Here is a 20535-nt window from a genome sequence, read left to right as displayed (position 1 = left end):
GAGACTGGCTAGGCCACTCCAGGACCTTGAAATGCTTCTTACGAAGCCACTCCTTCGTTGCCCTGGCGGTGTGCTTTGGATCATTGTCATGTTGAAAGACCCAGCCACGTTTCATCTTCAATGCCCTTGCTGATGGAAGGAGGTTTGCACTCAAAATCTCACGATACATGGCCCCATTCATTCTTTCATGTACCCGGATCAGTCGTCCTAGCCCCTTTGCAGAGAAACAGCCCCAAAGCATGATGTTTCCACCACCATGCTTTACAGTAGGTATGGTGTTTGATGGATGCAACTCAGTATTATTTTTCCTCCAAACACGACAAGTTGTGTTTCTACCAAACAGTTCCAGTTTGGTTTCATCAGACCATAGGACATTCTCCCAAAACTCCTCTGGATCATCCAAATGCTCTCTAGCAAACTTCAGACGGGCCCAGACATGTACTGGCTTAAGCAGTGGGACACGTCTGGCACTGCAGGATCTGAGAACATGGTGGCATAGTGTGTTACTTATGGTAGGCCTTGTTACATTGGTCCCACCTCTCTGCAGTTCATTCACTAGGTCCCCCCGCGTAGTTCTGGGATTTTTGCTCACCGTTCTTGTGATCATTCTGACCCCACGGGGTGGGATTTTGCGTGGAGCCCCAGATCGAGGGAGATTATCAGTGGTCTTGTATGTCTTCCATTTTCTAATTATTGCTCCCACTGTTGTTTTCTTCACTCCAAGCTGGTTGGCTATTGCAGATTCAGTCTTCCCAGCCTGGTGCAGGGCTACAATTTTGTTTCTGGTGTCCTTTGACAGCTCTTTGGTCTTCACCATAGTGGAGTTTGGAGTCAGACTGTTTGAGGGTGTGCACAGGTGTCTTTTTATACTGATAACAAGTTTAAACAGGTGCCATTACTACAGATAATGAGTGGAGGAAAGAGGAGACTCTTAAAGAAGAAGTTACAGGTCTGTGAGAGCCAGAAATCTTGATTGTTTGTTTCTGACCAAATACTTATTTTCCACCATAATATGCAAAAAAAATGATAAAAAAACAGACAATGTGATTTTCTGGATTTTTTTTTATCAGTTTGTCTCCCATAGTTGAGGTCTACCTATGATGTAAATTACAGACGCCTCTCATCTTTTTAAGTGGTGGAACTTGCACTATTGCTGACTGACTAAATACTTTTTTGCCCCACTGTATATGCACACACAGTACAGACCACAAGTTTGGACACACCTCATTTAAAGATTTTTCTGTATTTTCATGACTATGAAAATTGTACATTCACACTGAAGGCATCAAAACTATGAATTAACACATGTGGAATTATATACTTAACAAAGAAGTGTGAAACAACTGAAATTATGTCTTATACTCTAGGTTCTTCAAAGTAGCCACCTTTTGCTTTGATGACTACTTTGCACACTCTTGGTATTCTCTTGATGAGCTTCAAGAGGTAGTCACTGGAAATGGTCTTCCAACAATCATGAAGGACTTCCCAGAGATGCTTAGCACTTGTTGGCCCTTTTGCCTTCACTCAGCGGTCCAGATCACCCCAAACCATCTCGATTGAGTTCAGGTCTGGTGACGGTGGACGCCAGGTTATCTGGCGTAGCACCCCATCACTCTCCTCCTCGAGGTGTGTTTGGGGTCGTTGTCCTGTTGAAAAATAAATGATGGTCCAACTTAATGCAAACCGGATAGAATAGCATGCCACTGCAAGATGCTGTGGTAGCCATGCTGGTTCAGTATGCCTTCAATTTTGAATAAATCCCCAACGGTGTCACCAGCAAAGCACCCCCACACCATCACACCTCCTCCTCCATGCTTTACGGTGGGAACCAGGCATGTAGAGTCCATCTGTTCACCTTTTCTGCATTGCACAAAGACACGGTGGTTGGAACCAGAGATCTCAAATTTGAACTCATCAGACCAAAGCACAGATTTCCACTGGTCTAATGTCCATTCCTTGTGTTCTTTAGCCCAAACAAGTCTCTTCTGCTTGTTGCCTGTCCTTAGCAGTGGTTTCCTAGCAGCTATTTTATCATGAAGGCCTGCTGCACAAAGTCCCCTCTTAACAGTTGTTATAGAGATGTGTCTGCTGCTAGAACTCTGTGTGGCAGTGACCTGATCTCCAATCTGAGCTGCTGTTAATCTGCGATTTCTAAAGCTTGTGACTCGGATAAACTTATCCTCAGAAGCAGAGGTGACTCTTGGTCTTCCTTTCCCGGGGCGGTCCTCATGTGAGCCAGTTTCTTTGTAGCACTTGATGGTTTTTGCCACTGTACTTGGGGACACTTTCAAAGTTTTCCCAATTTTTCGGACTGACTGGCCTTAATTTCTTAAAGTAATGATGGCCACTAATTTTTCTTTACTTCGCTGCTTTTTTATTGCCATAATACAAATTCTAATAGTCTATTCAGTAGGACTATCAGCTGTGTATCCACCAGACTTCTGCACAACACAACTGCTGGTCCCAACCCCATTTATAAGGCAAGAAATCCCACTTTTTTAAACCTGGCAGGGCACACCTGTGAAGTGAAAACCATTCCCGGTGACTACCTCTTGAAGCTTATCAAGAGAATGCCAAGAGTGTACAAAGCAGTCATCAAAGCAAAAGGTGGCTACTTTGAAGAGCCTAGAATATAAGACATAATTTCAGTTGCTTCACACTTTTTTAAGTATAAAATTCCATATGTGTTAATGCATAGTTTTGATGCCTTCAGTGTGAATTTACAATTTTCATAGTCATGAAAATACAGAAAAATCTGTAAATGAGGTGTGTCCAAACTTTTGGTCTGTACTGTGTGTATGTATGTATGTATGTGTGTGTATATATAGATAGATAGATAGATAGATAGATAGATAGATAGATAGATAGATAGATAGATAGATAGATAGATAGATAGATAGATAGATAGATAGATAGATAGATAGATAGATACAGTTATATGAAAACGTTTGGGCACCCCTATTAGTCTTAAGCTTTATGTTTTTGAAAAATAGTTTTTTTGGCAACAGCTATTTCAGTTTCATATATCTAATAACTGTTGGACACAGTAATGTTTCTGCCTTGAAATGAGGTTTATTGTACTAACAGAAAATGTGAAATCTGCATTCAAACTAAATTTGACAGTTGCATAAGTATGGGCACCCCACCAGAAAAGTGACATTAATATTTAGTAGATCCTCCTTTTGCAAAAATAACAGCCTCTAGTCGCTTCCTGTAGCTTTTAATGAGTTCTCAGATCCTGGATGAAGGTATTTTTGACCATTCCTCTTTACAAAACAATTCCAGTTCAGTTAAGTTTGATGGTGAAGAAAAATATATATTTTTTGTTCCTATAAAAGTAATAAAAATAATAAACAATTACAAAAATGCATTTTTTTTTTTGTTAAAACTCCCAGATCTTGAACCCGTGGCCTCAACATTACTGACAGGTACTTTCAGCTGCTGAGCCACAAGCTCTGGTAGAATTCTGTGTACTTGATCTATATTCCAGGCTCTGACTACAGGCAGATTATACTGATAGAAATACACTGCTGTGTACAATGGATGTTTCTGTGTCCTAGAGGAGAATAAGAGATTTTTTCATCCTATAAAATTACTAAAAAATAATAATGAAAAACACTTGATAATGAAAAAATAATGTAATCACAAATCAGTAAATAACCCGGACATATTTGTGTCAATATAATCGTAACGACCGGCACAACACAGCGATCAGATTATTTACAGGAATTGGTATATTATGGGAAAAAAGGTGTAGTTGATATTTTTCTCTATTAAACCCATAAAATAATGTAATAAAACTGTAGTGCTGAGGCCGTGTGCACACGTAGCGTAAATGCCGAGTTCTTTCTTCTGCAGGAGTCTGCACCAGATGACGCTGTGACAATCTGCTCTGATTATTGCGCTTTTGCTGCGTTTCTTTTATGTGTTTTCCCCCATAGTTGATGCGTTTTTTGGGCAGGTATTTAGCCGCGTTTAACATTTTTTTTATTAGTACAGAAAAGCTTTGATTCTGCGTAACATCTTTTTTTCTCTTCATACGTTTTTTTCTTCATACTTTTTTTTTTCAGAAGAAGCCTATAGAGGGAAAAAAAGCATCAAAACCCCAGAGTTCTGCAGCGTCTTCAGACCACAGAGTAGAGGCGTAGCTAGGGTTTTGGTTCATTTGGGTCAAGCTTCTGAGTGGGCCCCTAACCAGGTAACCTTGATTACAGCTTGGTGACGCACCCTAAGGCTGCCGTCACACTAGCAGTATTTGGTCAGTATTTTACATCAGTATTTGCAAGCCAAAACCAGGAGTGGGTGATAAATGCAGAAGTGTGTGCATATGTTTCTATTATACTTTTCCTCTGTTCCACTCCTGGTTTTGGCTTACAAATACTGATGTAAAATACTGACCAAATACTGCTAGTGTGACGGCAGCCTAATAGTGGAAGAGGGCCTCAGCAGATGACTGCGATGTTGCTGAATATAATCTCTATATAAAGACCACCATGGATATTACCGCCATATGGTCAGTGGTATATACCAGTCCTACAGAACATATGAGATCACAGCACAGTTATACATGGTGACTTACCGCTGATGTTCTTTCTGATGGAATCGTTCATTTTTCACGTCTTTTCTATCTGGCCCAGACCGACATGACAACTTCTTCCACCCAGGACTCAGCTGCAGAGAATACAACAAAGACACATTTCACCTTTCACATTCCAGCCCCAACACATCTATTCCCAACCTGTACAACCTCCTCATCCTGCCGATACCCCAAAACTGAGCTTCTGCTGCCGTATGTGACCCTATTACTGCACCTGCTGTGTGGTTCTCTGTGCCCTCTAAATTCTAAAGCACCCCTCTATAATATAGTAATGTCAGTGCAAGTGCCCTAGAAAACAGTGCCCACATTTTGTCCCCTAAAAGTAATATTGCCCTGTGTGCCCCTTTGATAGTCACAGTAACATTAGTTCCCCTATAACATCTAATATATAATTGCCTAGAATACTACTTCCTGCAATTTGTGCCAACTTCCTGTCCGGAGCTAATGTCCGGAGCTAATGTCCGGAGCTAATGTCCGGAGATAAGTGACGTCAACAGTGTCCAGTGTCTGATTGGTTGCCGCCTGCTGCGAGCGACCAATCAGAAACGTGCCGTACTGTGACACACTCCGCCCGCCATTTTGGTGTGATTTTTGAATTTTTACCTCACAGCAAGTTTCTACTGCGTGGAGGCGGGCCCAGTGACGTTGCTCTTCAAGCTCCTGCCGAATTTCGTCAAAAAAATGATAATACCATTTACCAAAACTATATATATTTAGTTGTGAAGTGGTTCAGTGACATTTTCACACCAATTTTGAACTTTTGTTTGGTGTTTTCTCCATATACTGCCTATTATTTTTGTTCTTTCTTACTATTATTTATTAATTGTATTATTCTTACATTTGAATACCGTATATACTCGAGTATAAGCCGACCCGAGTATAAGCCGACCCCCCTAATTTTGCCACAAAAAACTGGGAAAACTTATTGACTCGAGTATAAGCCTAGGGTGGAAATGCAGCAACTACCGGTGAATTTCAAAAATAAAAATAGATCATTATTTCCCCATAGCTGTGCCATATAGTGCTCTACACCATTTATATTTCCCCATAGCTGTGCCCCATATAGTGCTCTGCACCGTTCACTGTGCCCCCTAGCTGTGCCATATACAGTGCTCTGCACCGTTCACTGTGCCCCATAGATGTGCCATATACGGTGCTCTGCACCGTTCATTGTGCCCCCTAGCTGTGCCATATACGGTGCCCTGCACCGTTCACTGTGCCCCATAGCTGTGCCATATACAGTGCCCTGCACCGTTCACTGTGCCCCATAGCTGTGCCATATACGGTGCTCTGCACCGTTCACTGTGCCCCATAGCTGTGCCTTATACGGTGCTCTGCACCGTTCACTGTGCCCCCTAGCTGTGCCTTATACGGTGCTCTGCACCGTTCACTGTGCCCCCTAGCTGTGCCTTATACGGTGCTCTGCACCGTTCATTGTGCCCCCTAGCTGTGCCTTATACGGTGCTCTGCACCGTTCATTGTGCCCCCTAGCTGTGCCTTATACGGTGCTCTGCACCGTTCATTGTGCCCCCTAGCTGTGCCTTATACGGTGCTCTGCACCGTTCATTGTGCCCCCTAGCTGTGCCTTATACGGTGCTCTGCACCGTTCACTGTGCCCCCTAGCTGTGCCTTATACGGTGCTCTGCACCGTTCATTGTGCCCCCTAGCTGTGCCTTATACGGTGCTCTGCACCGTTCATTGTGCCCCATAGCTGTGCCTTATACGGTGCTCTGCACCGTTCACTGTGCCCCCTAGCTGTGCCTTATACGGTGCTCTGCACCGTTCATTGTGCCCCCTAGCTGTGCCTTATACGGTGCTCTGCACCGTTCACTGTGCCCCCTAGCTGTGCCTTATACGGTGCTCTGCACCGTTCATTGTGCCCCCTAGCTGTGCCTTATACGGTGCTCTGCACCGTTCATTGTGCCCCCTAGCTGTGCCTTATACGGTGCTCTGCACCGTTCATTGTGCCCCCTAGCTGTGCCTTATACGGTGCTCTGCACCGTTCATTGTGCCCCCTAGCTGTGCCATATACGGTGCTCTGCACCGTTCATTGTGCCCCCTAGCTGTGCCTTATACGGTGCTCTGCACCGTTCATTGTGCCCCCTAGCTGTGCCTTATACGGTGCTCTGCACCGTTCATTGTGCCCCCTAGCTGTGCCTTATACGGTGCTCTGCACCGTTCACTGTGCCCCATAGCTGTGCCATATACGGTGCTCTGCACCGTTCATTGTGCCCCCTAGCTGTGCCATATACGGTGCTCTGCACCGTTCATTGTGCCCCCTAGCTGTGCCTTATACGGTGCTCTGCACCGTTCATTGTGCCCCCTAGCTGTGCCTTATACGGTGCTCTGCACCGTTCATTGTGCCCCCTAGCTGTGCCTTATACGGTGCTCTGCACCGTTCATTGTGCCCCCTAGCTGTGCCTAATACGGTGCTCTGCACCGTTCACTGTGCCCCATAGCTGTGCCATATACGGTGCTCTGCACCGTTCATTGTGCCCCCTAGCTGTGCCATATACGGTGCTCTGCACCGTTCATTGTGCCCCCTAGCTGTGCCTTATACGGTGCTCTGCACCGTTCATTGTGCCCCCTAGCTGTGCCTTATACGGTGCTCTGCACCGTTCATTGTGCCCCCTAGCTGTGCCATATACGGTGCCCTGCACCATTCACTGTGCCCCATAGCTGTGCCATATACGGTGCTCTGCACCGTTCACTGTGCCCCATAGCTGTGCCTTATACGGTGCTCTGCACCGTTCACTGTGCCCCCTAGCTGTGCCTTATACGGTGCTCTGCACCGTTCACTGTGCCCCCTAGCTGTGCCTTATACGGTGCTCTGCACCGTTCATTGTGCCCCCTAGCTGTGCCTTATACGGTGCTCTGCACCGTTCATTGTGCCCCCTAGCTGTGCCTTATACGGTGCTCTGCACCGTTCACTGTGCCCCCTAGCTGTGCCTTATACGGTGCTCTGCACCGTTCACTGTGCCCCCTAGCTGTGCCTTATACGGTGCTCTGCACCGTTCACTGTGCCCCCTAGCTGTGCCTTATACGGTGCTCTGCACCGTTCACTGTGCCCCCTAGCTGTGCCTTATACGGTGCTCTGCACCGTTCATTGTGCCCCCTAGCTGTGCCTTATACGGTGCTCTGCACCGTTCATTGTGCCCCCTAGCTGTGCCTTATACGGTGCTCTGCACCGTTCATTGTGCCCCCTAGCTGTGCCTTATACGGTGCTCTGCACCGTTCACTGTGCCCCCTAGCTGTGCCTTATACAGTGCTCTGCACCGTTCATTGTGCCCCCTAGCTGTGCCTTATACGGTGCTCTGCACCGTTCATTGTGCCCCCTAGCTGTGCCTTATACGGTGCTCTGCACCGTTCACTGTGCCCCCTAGCTGTGCCTTATACGGTGCTCTGCACCGTTCATTGTGCCCCCTAGCTGTGCCTTATACGGTGCTCTGCACCGTTCACTGTGCCCCCTAGCTGTGCCTTATACGGTGCTCTGCACCGTTCATTGTGCCCCCTAGCTGTGCCTTATACGGTGCTCTGCACCGTTCATTGTGCCCCCTAGCTGTGCCTTATACGGTGCTCTGCACCGTTCATTGTGCCCCCTAGCTGTGCCTTATACGGTGCTCTGCACCGTTCATTGTGCCCCCTAGCTGTGCCATATACGGTGCTCTGCACCGTTCATTGTGCCCCCTAGCTGTGCCTTATACGGTGCTCTGCACCGTTCATTGTGCCCCCTAGCTGTGCCTTATACGGTGCTCTGCACCGTTCATTGTGCCCCCTAGCTGTGCCTTATACGGTGCTCTGCACCGTTCACTGTGCCCCATAGCTGTGCCATATACGGTGCTCTGCACCGTTCATTGTGCCCCCTAGCTGTGCCATATACGGTGCTCTGCACCGTTCATTGTGCCCCCTAGCTGTGCCTTATACGGTGCTCTGCACCGTTCATTGTGCCCCCTAGCTGTGCCTTATACGGTGCTCTGCACCGTTCATTGTGCCCCCTAGCTGTGCCTTATACGGTGCTCTGCACCGTTCACTGTGCCCCATAGATGCTCCACATTAATCTGTGCTGCCGCTGCTACTGCTGCAATAAAAAAAAAAAAACACATACTCACCTCCCTTGATTGCAGCTCCCAGCGTCTCGTTCCGGCGCCTCCATCTTCCCGGCGTCTCTGCTCTGACTGATCAGGCAGAGGGCGCCGCGCACACTATATGCGTCATCGCGCCCTCTGCCTGATCAGTCAGAGAGCGCAGACGCCGGGAAGATGGAGGCGCCGGCCGGGAAGATGGATCGGCGCCCGGCGGCTGGAACGAGGACAGGTGAATATAACATACTCACCTAGTCCTGGCGATCCTCGCGCTGTCCCCTCCTGTCTTCGGCGCTGCAGCTTCTTTCTCTATCAGCGGTCACCGGCACCGCTGATTAGAGAAATGAATAAGCGGCTCCGCCCCTATGGGAGGTGGAGCCGCTTATTCATTTCTGTAATGAGCGGTCCCACGTGACCGCTGAAGAGAGGAAGAAGCTGCAGCGCCGAAGCCCGTGGGACGGCAGGGACAGCGCGAGGATCGCTGGGACTAGGTAAGTATACCCCAGCGCCCTCAGCCCCTCACCTGCCGACCCCACCGCTACCGTGACTCGAGTATAAGCCGAGGGGGGCACTTTCAGCCCTAAAATTTGGGCTGAAAATCTCGGCTTATACTCGAGTATATACGGTAAATAAAGTATATATGGATTCTAGACTCCCGATTCTTTAGAATCGGGCTGCCATCTAGTATATTAATAATATCCTAAGTCTCCCCCATTTAAAGCTCCCCTCTACACAATATGATGCTCTCTTATACAGTCTAATGCCCCCTTACTACATATATATGCTGACCCCTTAGTATCCCCCAAACTGTTTGATAATTCTAACACTAATCTCCACACTGTATGATGGCCCCTAGATAGCCTCCTTATAGTATAACGCACCAGACAATCTTCAATATAGTATAATGCACTCTCCATAGGCCTCCATATAGTATAATGCACTCCCCATAGGCAGACTCTATAGTATAATGCACTTCCAATAGGCAGACTCTATAGTATAATGCAGCCCCTAATATAATGCACCCTCATAGGCAGCCTCTATAGTATAATGCACTTCCCATAGGCAGCCTCTATAGTGTAATACAGCCTCTAATACAATGCACCCCCATAGGCAGCCTCTATAGTGTAATGCAGCCCCTAATATAATGCACCCCCATAGACAGCCTCTATAGTGTAATACAGCCTATAATATAATGCACCCCATAGGAAACCTCTATAGTATAATGTAGCCCCCAAAATAGTGCACCCCCATAGGCAGCCTCTATAGTGTAATACAGCCTCTAATATAATGCACCCCCATAGGCAGCCTCTATATTGTAATGCAGCCCTAGTATAATGCACCCCCATAGGCAGCCTCTATAGCGTAATGCAGCCTATAATATAATGCACCCCCATAGGAAACCTCTATAGTATAATGTAGCCCCTAAAATAATGCACCCCCAAGGCAGTCTCTATAGTGTAATACAGCCTATAATATAATGCACCCACATAGGAAATCTCTATAGTATAATGTAGCCCCCAAAATAATGCACCCCCCTAGGCAGCCTCTATAGTGTAATGCACCCCCATAGGCAGCCTCTGTAGTGCAATGCACCCCCATAGGAAGCCTGTATAGTATAATGCACCCCCATAGGCAGCCTGTATAGTATATTGCACCCCCATAGTTAGCCTGTATAGTATAATACTCCCATATGCAACCTGTATAGTATAATGTACCCCCATATGCAGCCTGTATAGTATATTGCACCCCCAAAATAAACCTGTATAGTATAATGCACCCCCATAAGCAGCTTGTATAGTGTAATTCATTCCCATAGGCAGCTTGTATAGTATATTGCACCCCATGTGCAGCCTGTATACATAGTATAATGCACCCCCATAGGTAGCCTTACAGTATAATGCAACCCCATTTGCATCATGTATAGTATATTGCACCCCATGTTCAGCTTGTATACATAGTATGATACACCCCAATAAGCAGCATGTATAGTTGTTATGACCTGGTGGTTAGGACAATAATGGACCTAGTGGGTAAGAGCACATGGAATGACCTAATAGTTACTAATAATATAGGACGAGCTCTGAGACGTGGGAACTCTGCTGACCGCAATCCCTAATCCTATCACACACACTAGAAATAGCCGTGGATTGCTCCTAACGCTCCCTATGCAACTCGACACAGCCTAAGAAACTAGCTAGACCTAGAGAAGAAAAATAAAACCTACCTTGCCTCAGAGAAATTCCCCAAAGGAAAAGGCAGCCCCCCACATATAATGACTGTGAGTAAAGATGAAAATTACAAACACAGAGATGAAATAGATTTAGCACAGTGAGGCCCGACTTACTGAACAGACAGAGGATAGGAAAGGAAACTTTGCAGTCAGCACAAAAACCTATCTACCTATCCACCACAGTACCTACACCAGGACAGTCCGAAGACTCAACCTGCCCTGAAGAGAAACGAGGATGGAAACCAGAATTGCAGAAAAACGGCGAAACCAAAGTAGCCGAGCTGGCCCGATTATTAAGGGCGAACTCAGCCAAAGGCAAAAAGGATCCTGATCAGCAGAAACAAAGCATCTCAGATATGTTTCCAAAGTCTGATTAGTTCGTTCGGTTTGGCCATTTGTCTGAGGATGGAAAGCCGAGGAAAAAGACAAATCAATGCCCATCCTAGCACAAAAGGCTCGCCAAAACCTCGAAACAAACTGGGAACCTCTGTCCGAAACTCAGAGACACGAGGTCCACCGCAAGTCTGAGTAGCGGTGGGAAACGCCGGGTTAAATAGCGCCAAATAGCGCCAACCCGGCGTTTCCCACCGCTACTCAGACTTGCGGTGGACGCCGTGTCTCGAGGCGGCTCTTCTCCTCTCCCCCTCTCCAGCATTCTTAAGGTAATCCATTCACGGCGGTACTGCTCCTGGTGCTATACCTCTCTCCCTGGTCCAGTATTTTTACCATTGTTTCTTCTCATTCTCCCCTATAGTCACAGGTGCTTCACCCGACAGGTGGGCAATCTCCACCATATCCTATGTGCTTTTAAGGTACTGATATTGATTATCTCTTCTGACACTGGCTGTGTTTATCAATTTTTACTGAAACCTCCTCTACCTCTCCTTTTCAGTATACTCCCTTCTTTTTAGGGCGTTACACATATGTGAGTATTTCGGGTATTCCCTTTGTGTCCCTGCATTCTCTGTGGCTCTGTTTTTATTTTATTTCTATTTTCCTTTGCTTCCCTTATATTCAGGCGCTTGTCATATCCAATTCTATTCAGCCATACTGAATTTGCCTTTTGGCCTTCATAGGCACGGTATGTGTGTTTTTTCTTTTATCTGTTCTCCCGTTCTTTTCTCTTTCATTTCTCCACCGGCACGACTCCATGCTCCCTCTTCTTGTTACTGATTTAGCCACGCTCGTCCGTTGTAGCTACACCTGATCTGGGTATATTACACCATGCTTAGCCACCATTCGCTTAGGTCTATATCACTGCCCCGGTAGGCTTCCATAAGCATGGTATGCACGTCCGTTGGCTCCACCGTCTTTATGTCTTGGTCCCGACCACTGGCTTTATCACGCCCTCCTATTTGAGTGACACTTGGCCTGGCTATTTGCTACCATTTCCCTGGTTATATTTATAAGCGATGTTACATATTATTTTTGACCTATACTTCATGTAAACCCTGTTTGTTTATCTATTTGTGTTTTTCTTGTATATACTTTAGTTATTTTTGTACAGGTTGTACTCCCTTTTTGTTATTTCATTCCTTTTTTTATGTTGTAGCGACTGATGAAAGTCCCAAGGGACTGAAACGTTTCTTGTGCTACTAATAAATCGTTTTCACGGTTACAACTGTTTCTACGGTTACTGAAGTTGAGTGCTAGACTTTTACATTACACACATTGGCCCCATATGGCCTTAATGAAACTCAGGGCTTTAGCTCATTTTTATAAATATATTTATTGGGTGGATTTGAATTCCTCTGCCATATGGTTCTTTCCTTATCAGCCTTTTTGAGATCTTTACTTTTCATTGACACACCTGTCTTTATATATGGACATATTTTTTCTAGTACTTTTTTGGACATATCCTGTAGTCTTTAGTTTTTAATTGTTCGTATGTGTCTTTATGTATTCTTTGGATATTAATTTTGTTTTTTTCATTTATTAGAGTCATTCGTTTTATATTATTGGCAGCTACTTACCTGGTGTTATTGCCGGTCTGTTGGTGGTTTTCGTTGTACTGGAAGCCGCTCTCTTCCTGGACAAAGAAAGAAGAAAGAAGGAGAGAAGAATTTATACAAGAATATTATATATATATTTTTATTAGTGTGTGTATGTACTAGTGTATTTTATAACTTTATAATATGATTATTTAATATTGCTCACTTTTTTTGTACATATTGGGAATTAGTTTTCCCTTTTTCTATACAGGTGTATTGTATCACTGGATTATGGTTATATATTTTGTACATGTATTAATTTTAAGTGTTATTTATTTATTACCATATATGGTGTGTATAATTATAAGAAGTAATGGTGTATTCCTTAGTACATACTATTCAGGTCATAGGTACTGTAATTTTGAGGTATTAATTATAGATATTCATATTTATTTATTTAGCGTTATCTTACATGTCTTATTAGCACCATTTTTTTTTTATTGTAGTATTTATTCATTTATAATATTTACTTTATTCACATTAGTAGTAGTATTAGTTAGGTTTTTCTTTCTCCCCCTTTGGTTTCCATATGACTAGTAAAAAAGGTTTTCTTTCTTTTTCATCTCGGCATTACCCTTCTGCATTGTGCTTGGAGTTTGTTCCTGCCTCTGTGTGTGGTATGCGCATGCGCTGGTCGGGCGTCGTCATGGCAGCTTCTGGCGCCGTGCACATAGGAGAGTGAAGCGTCATACGCTCGCTTTCCAGGTGCGGCGTACTGGAAGTTGCCGCTTTTATGACGGCCGTGTATCAGCGCATGCGCCGCTGGTTGAATCATTACACAGACGCCGCTCTCCAGCTGTGTTGCGCCCATATATAGCTAGGTCAGTCAGCTGCTAGACACTTTCGCCCCCTTGTTGAGGAAGCCGGTCAGGCGAAACGGCGCTGTCGGGGTCGCTGTGGGACACACCTGTTTAGACCACTTGCCTATGTAAGTTTACATTACTTATTTTCTGGTACTATTAGCCTGCTAGGAGATCCACATAGAGACTGTTACATGTATCTTGGTTAAGCACCTGGTAATGCAGTATATGGCAGGAGTACGTTGCACTATGTTTCTCATGAATTCAGGAGGCTTTCTAGCCCACCGTGGTGTAAATTTAGGTGACATTTAACTGTGTCTGTATTACATATTATGCACAGTTGCTGCGGACACTGTAATATGCGGTGATTAATTTGGCTTCTCAATGGAGATAATTTTTAGCAATTTTTGCTGTATCCTCATTTAAAGTTTGGGTACTTTTTCCAGATTCACCTTTTGTTTGCCAGTAATGCATTTGTATATTATTATGGTGTTTTGTCCATACTCCTACTTCCTACTTGTATGGCTGTACTAGGTTATTTTGCATTATGCTATTTATACTGAGTGGTCTAGCTGTGTGTTGTTCCGAGCGTATGTTTTTACGTTAGAATTTTTCTGCTGTTGAATTTTTATTTTCATTAATATTATTTTACTCTATGATTCTTGCCATAGCCTCTTTATTCCTATCATACGGTGTGATGGGAAATTGGTTTAGATATGAACTACAGCCAGCAGCAGACATGTCTTCTTCTGGGAGTCCTCCCCCACGTAGTCAGCTCTGTGAGGTAAATAAATTTTTTTGTTTTTAATGATGTTCCATTTTTTTGCCATGTTTACATAATATGTCTAATATATAAAGCTGAATGTGTGTGTGTGTGTGTATGTCCGGGATTGCTATCTGAACCATCGCAGCTACAGCCACAAAATTTTGCACAGTCACACGTCTGGACCCAGAGAGCGTCATAGGCTATGTTGTGAGGTGAAATTTTAACCCCGCGCTTTCCAATTCACCAAACAATTTTGCCCCTATCTACATAATGGGGAAAAAGTGAAAGGAAAAGTGTTGGGGGCGTCGCAGCTACAGCCACAAAATTTTGCACAGTCACACGTCTGGACCCCGAGAGCGTCATAGGCTATGTTGTGAGGTGAAATTTTAACCTCGCGCTTTCCAATTCACCAAACAATTTTGCCCCTTCTACATAATGGGGAAAAAGTGAAAGGAAAAGTGTTGGAGGCAAATTGACAGCTGCCAGATGTGAACAAGGGGGACTTAAAGAATGAGAGCGATGGCGCCAAAGAGTATATACCGTACAGTTGCTAAGGTGGGGCCCCGACATGGGATACTCACCACACACGGGGATATGAACACGCACACAAAATGCGCCACACACTACCATGTGCTTGAACACATATACCACCCTCAGCACACATTTCACCACACATACACCAACCTCGCCACATAAAAGTCGAAACACAAAAGTCGCCGCTCAAAACTCGCCATGCGTAATACTCGCCACATGCAAAACTAGGCTCACGCAAAACTCGCCACACATGCACAACTCACCTCATGGGAAAACTCGCCACATGCAAAACTTGCACCTGCGGAAAAATTGCCACATGCACAAAAGTTGCAACACATGCAAAAGTTGCCTCACACAAAACTTGCACATACTCAAAAGGCACCACACATAAAACTCGCCACGCGTAAAACTCGCCATGCGCAAAACTTGCTGCACACAACTTGCTACACTAACCTGTCACATGCAACTCGACACACAAAAAGTTGCTATACGCATGTCGCCACACAAAACTCATCTCACAAGTCGCTACATGCATGTCGCCACACGCAACTCAACACACACAACTTGACACACGAAACTCGCCCCAAAACACACACAAGTCTGGTATTATCCTTCAAAAATAAAAATCTAATTAAAAAGCAGACACACTACAAGAGAAACAAATGTACCATATAGGAAATACGCCAGCTGTCAGTCACATGACCTGTCTATTATGTGTATGTGTGAGCTAATATAAACTGCCAGGGGGAGGGCTTCCTGTTGGCTGGGGATTTTTCAGGCTGCCAATTTAGCTTACAAATACTGAGGTAAAAATACTGACCAAATAACGTGTGAACGAGGTCTAATACAGGAGGAGATGACATACAGATATATACTATATACAGGGGAGATGACACAGATATATACTATATACAGGAGAGATGACACACAGGTATATACTATATACAGGAGTACAGGAGAGATGACACACAGGTATATACTATATAGAGGAGGAGATGACATACAGGTACATACTATATACAGGAGGAGATGACACACAGGTATATACTATATACAGGAGCAGATGACCTACAGGTATATACTATATACAGGAGATGACATACAGGTATATGCTATATATAGGAGATGACATACAGGTATATACTATACACAGGAGATGACACACAGATATATACTATATACAGGGGAGATGACACACAGGTATATACTATATACAGGAGGAGATAACATACAGGTATATACTATATATAGGAGATGACATACAGGTATATACTATATACAGGGGAGATGACACACAGCAGGTATATACTATATACAGGGGAGATGACATACAGGTATATACTATATACAGGAGATGACATACAGGTGTATACTATATATAAGGGAGATAACAAACATGTATATACTGAGGTGAAAATGATAGGTGTGAGGTGAAAATGAAAAGGTGTGAGTGCAAAATGAGAGGAGGGAAAACAGTGGAGTGATCGGAAAATGACAGATGTGAGGTTGAAGTGTTAGGGGGGAATGAGAGGAGTGAGGGGGAAAATGAGAGGTGTGAGGGAGAAAATGAGAGATGTGAGAGGGAAAATGAAAGATGTGATGGGGAAAATGAGAGGCGTGATGGGAAAATAAGAGAAGTGAGGTGCTATAACTAACCACAGATATTTACTATGCCCAGGCAACGCCGGGCTCTTCAGCTAATATATATATATATGCTTTGTACAAAAAGAAAAACAAAAGAGCATGACCCGCACATCCCAAAATCATACGTTGATCTACAGCCGCTAGGCAAAAATTTATATACTGAACATGAGGTTTTCAGTTTAACATTCTGATCAGACTGTATGAAGCCCACTGCCACTTCACGGCAAACCTCGTAGTGGGTCCTATCGCCCTAACGGAGCGGAGCCATGCGGCGACCACTGCCACCGCGGCCATGCACCAACAAGGGCGGACGGCCTGTTGCCCCACAGCGCCCATGATGCGAGACTGAGCCCCCATGACTCCAGACCGCACCACCCCACCAGCACCAAGCCACAGCAACAATGGCCGCCACACAGCACCAAAATGAAAGGAGCATTGAAACTCACCTTCCTCCAGCTCTTCAGTGAGAGCCAAAATGGGCTAGACCCCTTACTTTGCAGTCTCCTGCTAATTAAAATCACCTGTGCCAAATGGGAGGAGTGCTGGTCCCCGGTCATGGGGGCTCAGTCTCGCAGCATGGGTGCTGTGGGGCAACAGGCCGTCCGCCCTGCTGGTGCGTGGCCGCTGTGGCGGTGGTCGCCACACGGCTCTGCTCCGTTAGGGCGATAGGACTCACTACGAGGTTTGCCGTGAAGTGGCAGTGGGCTTCATACAGTCTGATCAGAATGTTAAACTGAAAACCTCATGTTCAGTATATAAATTTTTGCCTAGCGGCTGTGGATCAACGTATGATTTTGGGATGTGCGGTTCATGCTTTTTTTTTTTCCTTTCTTTTTCCTTTTTGCAAAGCATAATATATATATATATATATATATATATATATATATATATACACACACACAGTATATTATTATCCACAGGATAATATCTCTGTCCCGGTAGTGACAAATTTTAGCCAGCACAGGTTTTGGTGAAGGCAAAGGAGGAAGATGAGTCGGCACCCTATGAGCTTGTTCAACAGCCTATAGGGGAGTTAAGGTTATAGGCTCGATTATTAATTTCAGCCAGTTTTCAAGGATTTCATTAGGAGAGGAGCCTTCTATTTTTTCCGACATACCAATAAATTGTATATTATTACGCCTTGATCTTTTTTCAAGGTCATCTGTTTTCACCAGCAGTGTTGATACTTGCTGTGCTGCAAGCCTGTTCTCATTGCTTGTATCGCCGATCTGATACTCAATGGCGCTGACTCTGCTTTCCACTGTCCCTACTTTGTTTTATGCAGTTTGTGATTTATACCTGCTATCTCATCTTTAAGACCACAAAACTATACATTCAAAACAGATAGAGAGGATTTACAATGTACCACTGCCATGAAAATGTCTTTTAACCCCTTAGCGACCGCCGATACGCCTTTGAACGGCGGCCGCTAAGGGTACTTAAACCACAGCGCCGTAAATTAACAGCGCTGTGGAAAAAGTGAATAGCGCCCCCCAGAGGCCGATTTTCTCCGGGGTCTCGGCTGCCGGGGGTAGCCGAGACCCCAGAGAACATGATTCGGGGGGTTTTTAACCCACCCCGCATTTGCGATCGCCGGTAATTAACCGTTTACCGGCGATCGCAAAAAAAAAACAAAAAAAAACCGCGATCTCTTTTTAATTTCTCTGTCCTCCGATGTGATCGCACATCGGAGGACAGAGAAAAGGGGTCCCAGGTAGCCCCCCAATACTCACCTATCTCCCCCGATGCTCCTCGTGTCTCCCAGTGGGCGCCACCATCTTCAAAATGGCGGGCGCATGCGCAGTGCGCCCGCCGGCCGGCCCCGCGAGAATCTTTGGGGTCTCGGCTGCCGGGGGTAGCCGAGACCCCAAAGATCATGATCGGGGTCGGTTTTACTGACCCCTGTTTTGCGATCGCCGGTAATTAACTGTTTACCGGCGACCGCAAAAAAAAAAAAAAAGTAAAGTGTAATTCTGTCCTCTGATGTGATCGCACATCAGAGGACAGAGAAATAGGGGGATTCGGGGACCCTACAATACTCACCTGTGTCCCTGGATCCTCTTGCTGCTCCTCCTGGCCGCTGGCAGAAGAAAATGGCGGGCGCATGCGCAGTGCGCCCGCCATCTGTCTCCATCTGCCGGCCGGCAGGAGAACAGCAGTTGGGGCTAAAATTAGGGTTAGGGGTAGGGTTAGGGGTAGGGTTAGGGGTAGGGTTAGGGCTAGGGTTGGGGCTAAATTTAGGGTTAGGGTTGGGGCTAAATTTAGGGTTAGGGTTGGGGCTAAATTTAGGGTTAGGCATCTTTCACACTTACGTCGGTACGGGGCCGTCGCATTGCGTCGGCCCGACATACCGACGCACGTTGTGAAAATTGTGCACAACGTGGGCAGCAGCTGTAGTTTTTCAACGCATCCGCTGCCCAATCTATGTCCTGGGAAGGAGGGGGCGGAGTTACGGCCACGCATGCGCGGTCAGAAATGGCAGATGCGACGTACAAAAAAACGTTTCATTGAACTTTTTTTGTGCCGACGGTCCGCCAAAACACAACTGATCCAGTGCACGACGGACGCGACGTGTGGCCATCTGTCACGATCCGTCGGCAATACAAGTCTATGGGCAAAAAACGCATCCTGCGGGCACATTTGCAGGATCCGTTTCTTGTCCAAAACGACGGATTGCGACGGAATGCCAAACGACGCAAGTGTGAAAGTAGCCTTAGGGCTAGGGTTGGGGCTAAAGCTAGGGTTGGGGCTAAAGTTAGGGTTAGAGCTGGGATTAGGGTTAGGGTTTGGATTAGGGTTGGTATTAGGGTTAGGGTTGGCATTAGGGTTATGCTTGGGATTAGGGTTAGGTTTGGGATTAGGGTTAAGGTTAGGATTGTGATTAGGGGTGTATTGGGATTAGGGTTAGGTTTGAGATTAGGATTAGGGGTGTGTTGGATTTAGGGTTTTGATTAGGGTTATGGTTAGGGTTGACATTAGGGTTGTTTTGGGGTAAGGGTTGTGATTATGGTTAGGGTTAGTGATTAGGATTATGGATCAGGTTGGGATTAGGGTTAGGGGTGTGTTGGGGTTAGGATTGGAGCTAGAATTGGGGGGTTTCCACTGTTACATCAGGGGGTCTCCAAACACGACAGCCAATTTTGCGCTCAAAAAGTCAAATGGTGCTCCCTCCCTTCTGAGCTCTGCCGTGCACCCAAACAGTGGTTTACCCCCACATATGGCGCATCAGCGTACTCGGGATAAATTGGACAACAACTATTGCAGTCCAATTTCTCCTGTTACCCTTGTGAAAATAAAAACTTGGGGGCTACAATATCTTTTTTGTGGAAAAAAAATATTTTTTATTTTCACGACTCTGCATTCTAAACTTCTGTGAAGCACTTGGGCATTCAAAGTTCTCACCACACATCTAGATAAGTTCCTTGGGGGGTCTAGTTTCCAAAATGGGGTCACTTGTGGGGGGTTTCTACTGGTTAGGTACATCAGGGGCTCTGCAAACGCAACATAATACCCGCAGACCATTCTATCAAAGTCTGCATTCCAAAACGGCGCTCCTTCCTTCCGAGCTCTGCCGTGCGCCCAAACAGTGGTTTACCCCCACATATGGGGTACCAGCATACTCAGGACAAATTGGACAACAACTTTTGGGGTCCAATTTCTCTTGTTACCCTTGTGAAAATAAAAACTTGGGGGCTAAAAAATCTTTTTTGTGGAAAAAATTTTTTTTTTTATTTTCACGGCTCTGCATTATAAACTTCTGTGAAGCACTTGGGCATTCAAGGTTCTCACCACACATCTAGATAAGTTCCATGGGGGGTCTAGTTTCCAAGATGGGGTCACTTGTGGGGGATTTCTACTGTTTAGGCACATCAGGGGCTCTCCAAACGCGAC

General features: G+C 45.4%; 1 protein-coding gene across 1 annotated transcript in view; it reads right to left on the bottom strand.

Moving 5' to 3' along the window:
• Positions 1-20535, bottom strand: part of LOC138666504 (uncharacterized) — a 73186-nt gene that overhangs the window by 28697 nt on the left and 23954 nt on the right. Inside the window, exon 7 of the mRNA XM_069754720.1 lies at positions 12883-12938. Coding sequence (XP_069610821.1) covers positions 12883-12938 — 56 coding nt within the window. The remainder of the gene's footprint in view (positions 1-12882; positions 12939-20535) is intronic.

Source organism: Ranitomeya imitator, chromosome 2 (assembly GCF_032444005.1).
Source record: "Ranitomeya imitator isolate aRanImi1 chromosome 2, aRanImi1.pri, whole genome shotgun sequence".
Taxonomy (NCBI): domain Eukaryota; kingdom Metazoa; phylum Chordata; class Amphibia; order Anura; family Dendrobatidae; genus Ranitomeya; species Ranitomeya imitator.
Note: the sequence above shows the minus strand (reverse complement) of the source record. Positions and strands in the feature narration are given on the sequence as shown.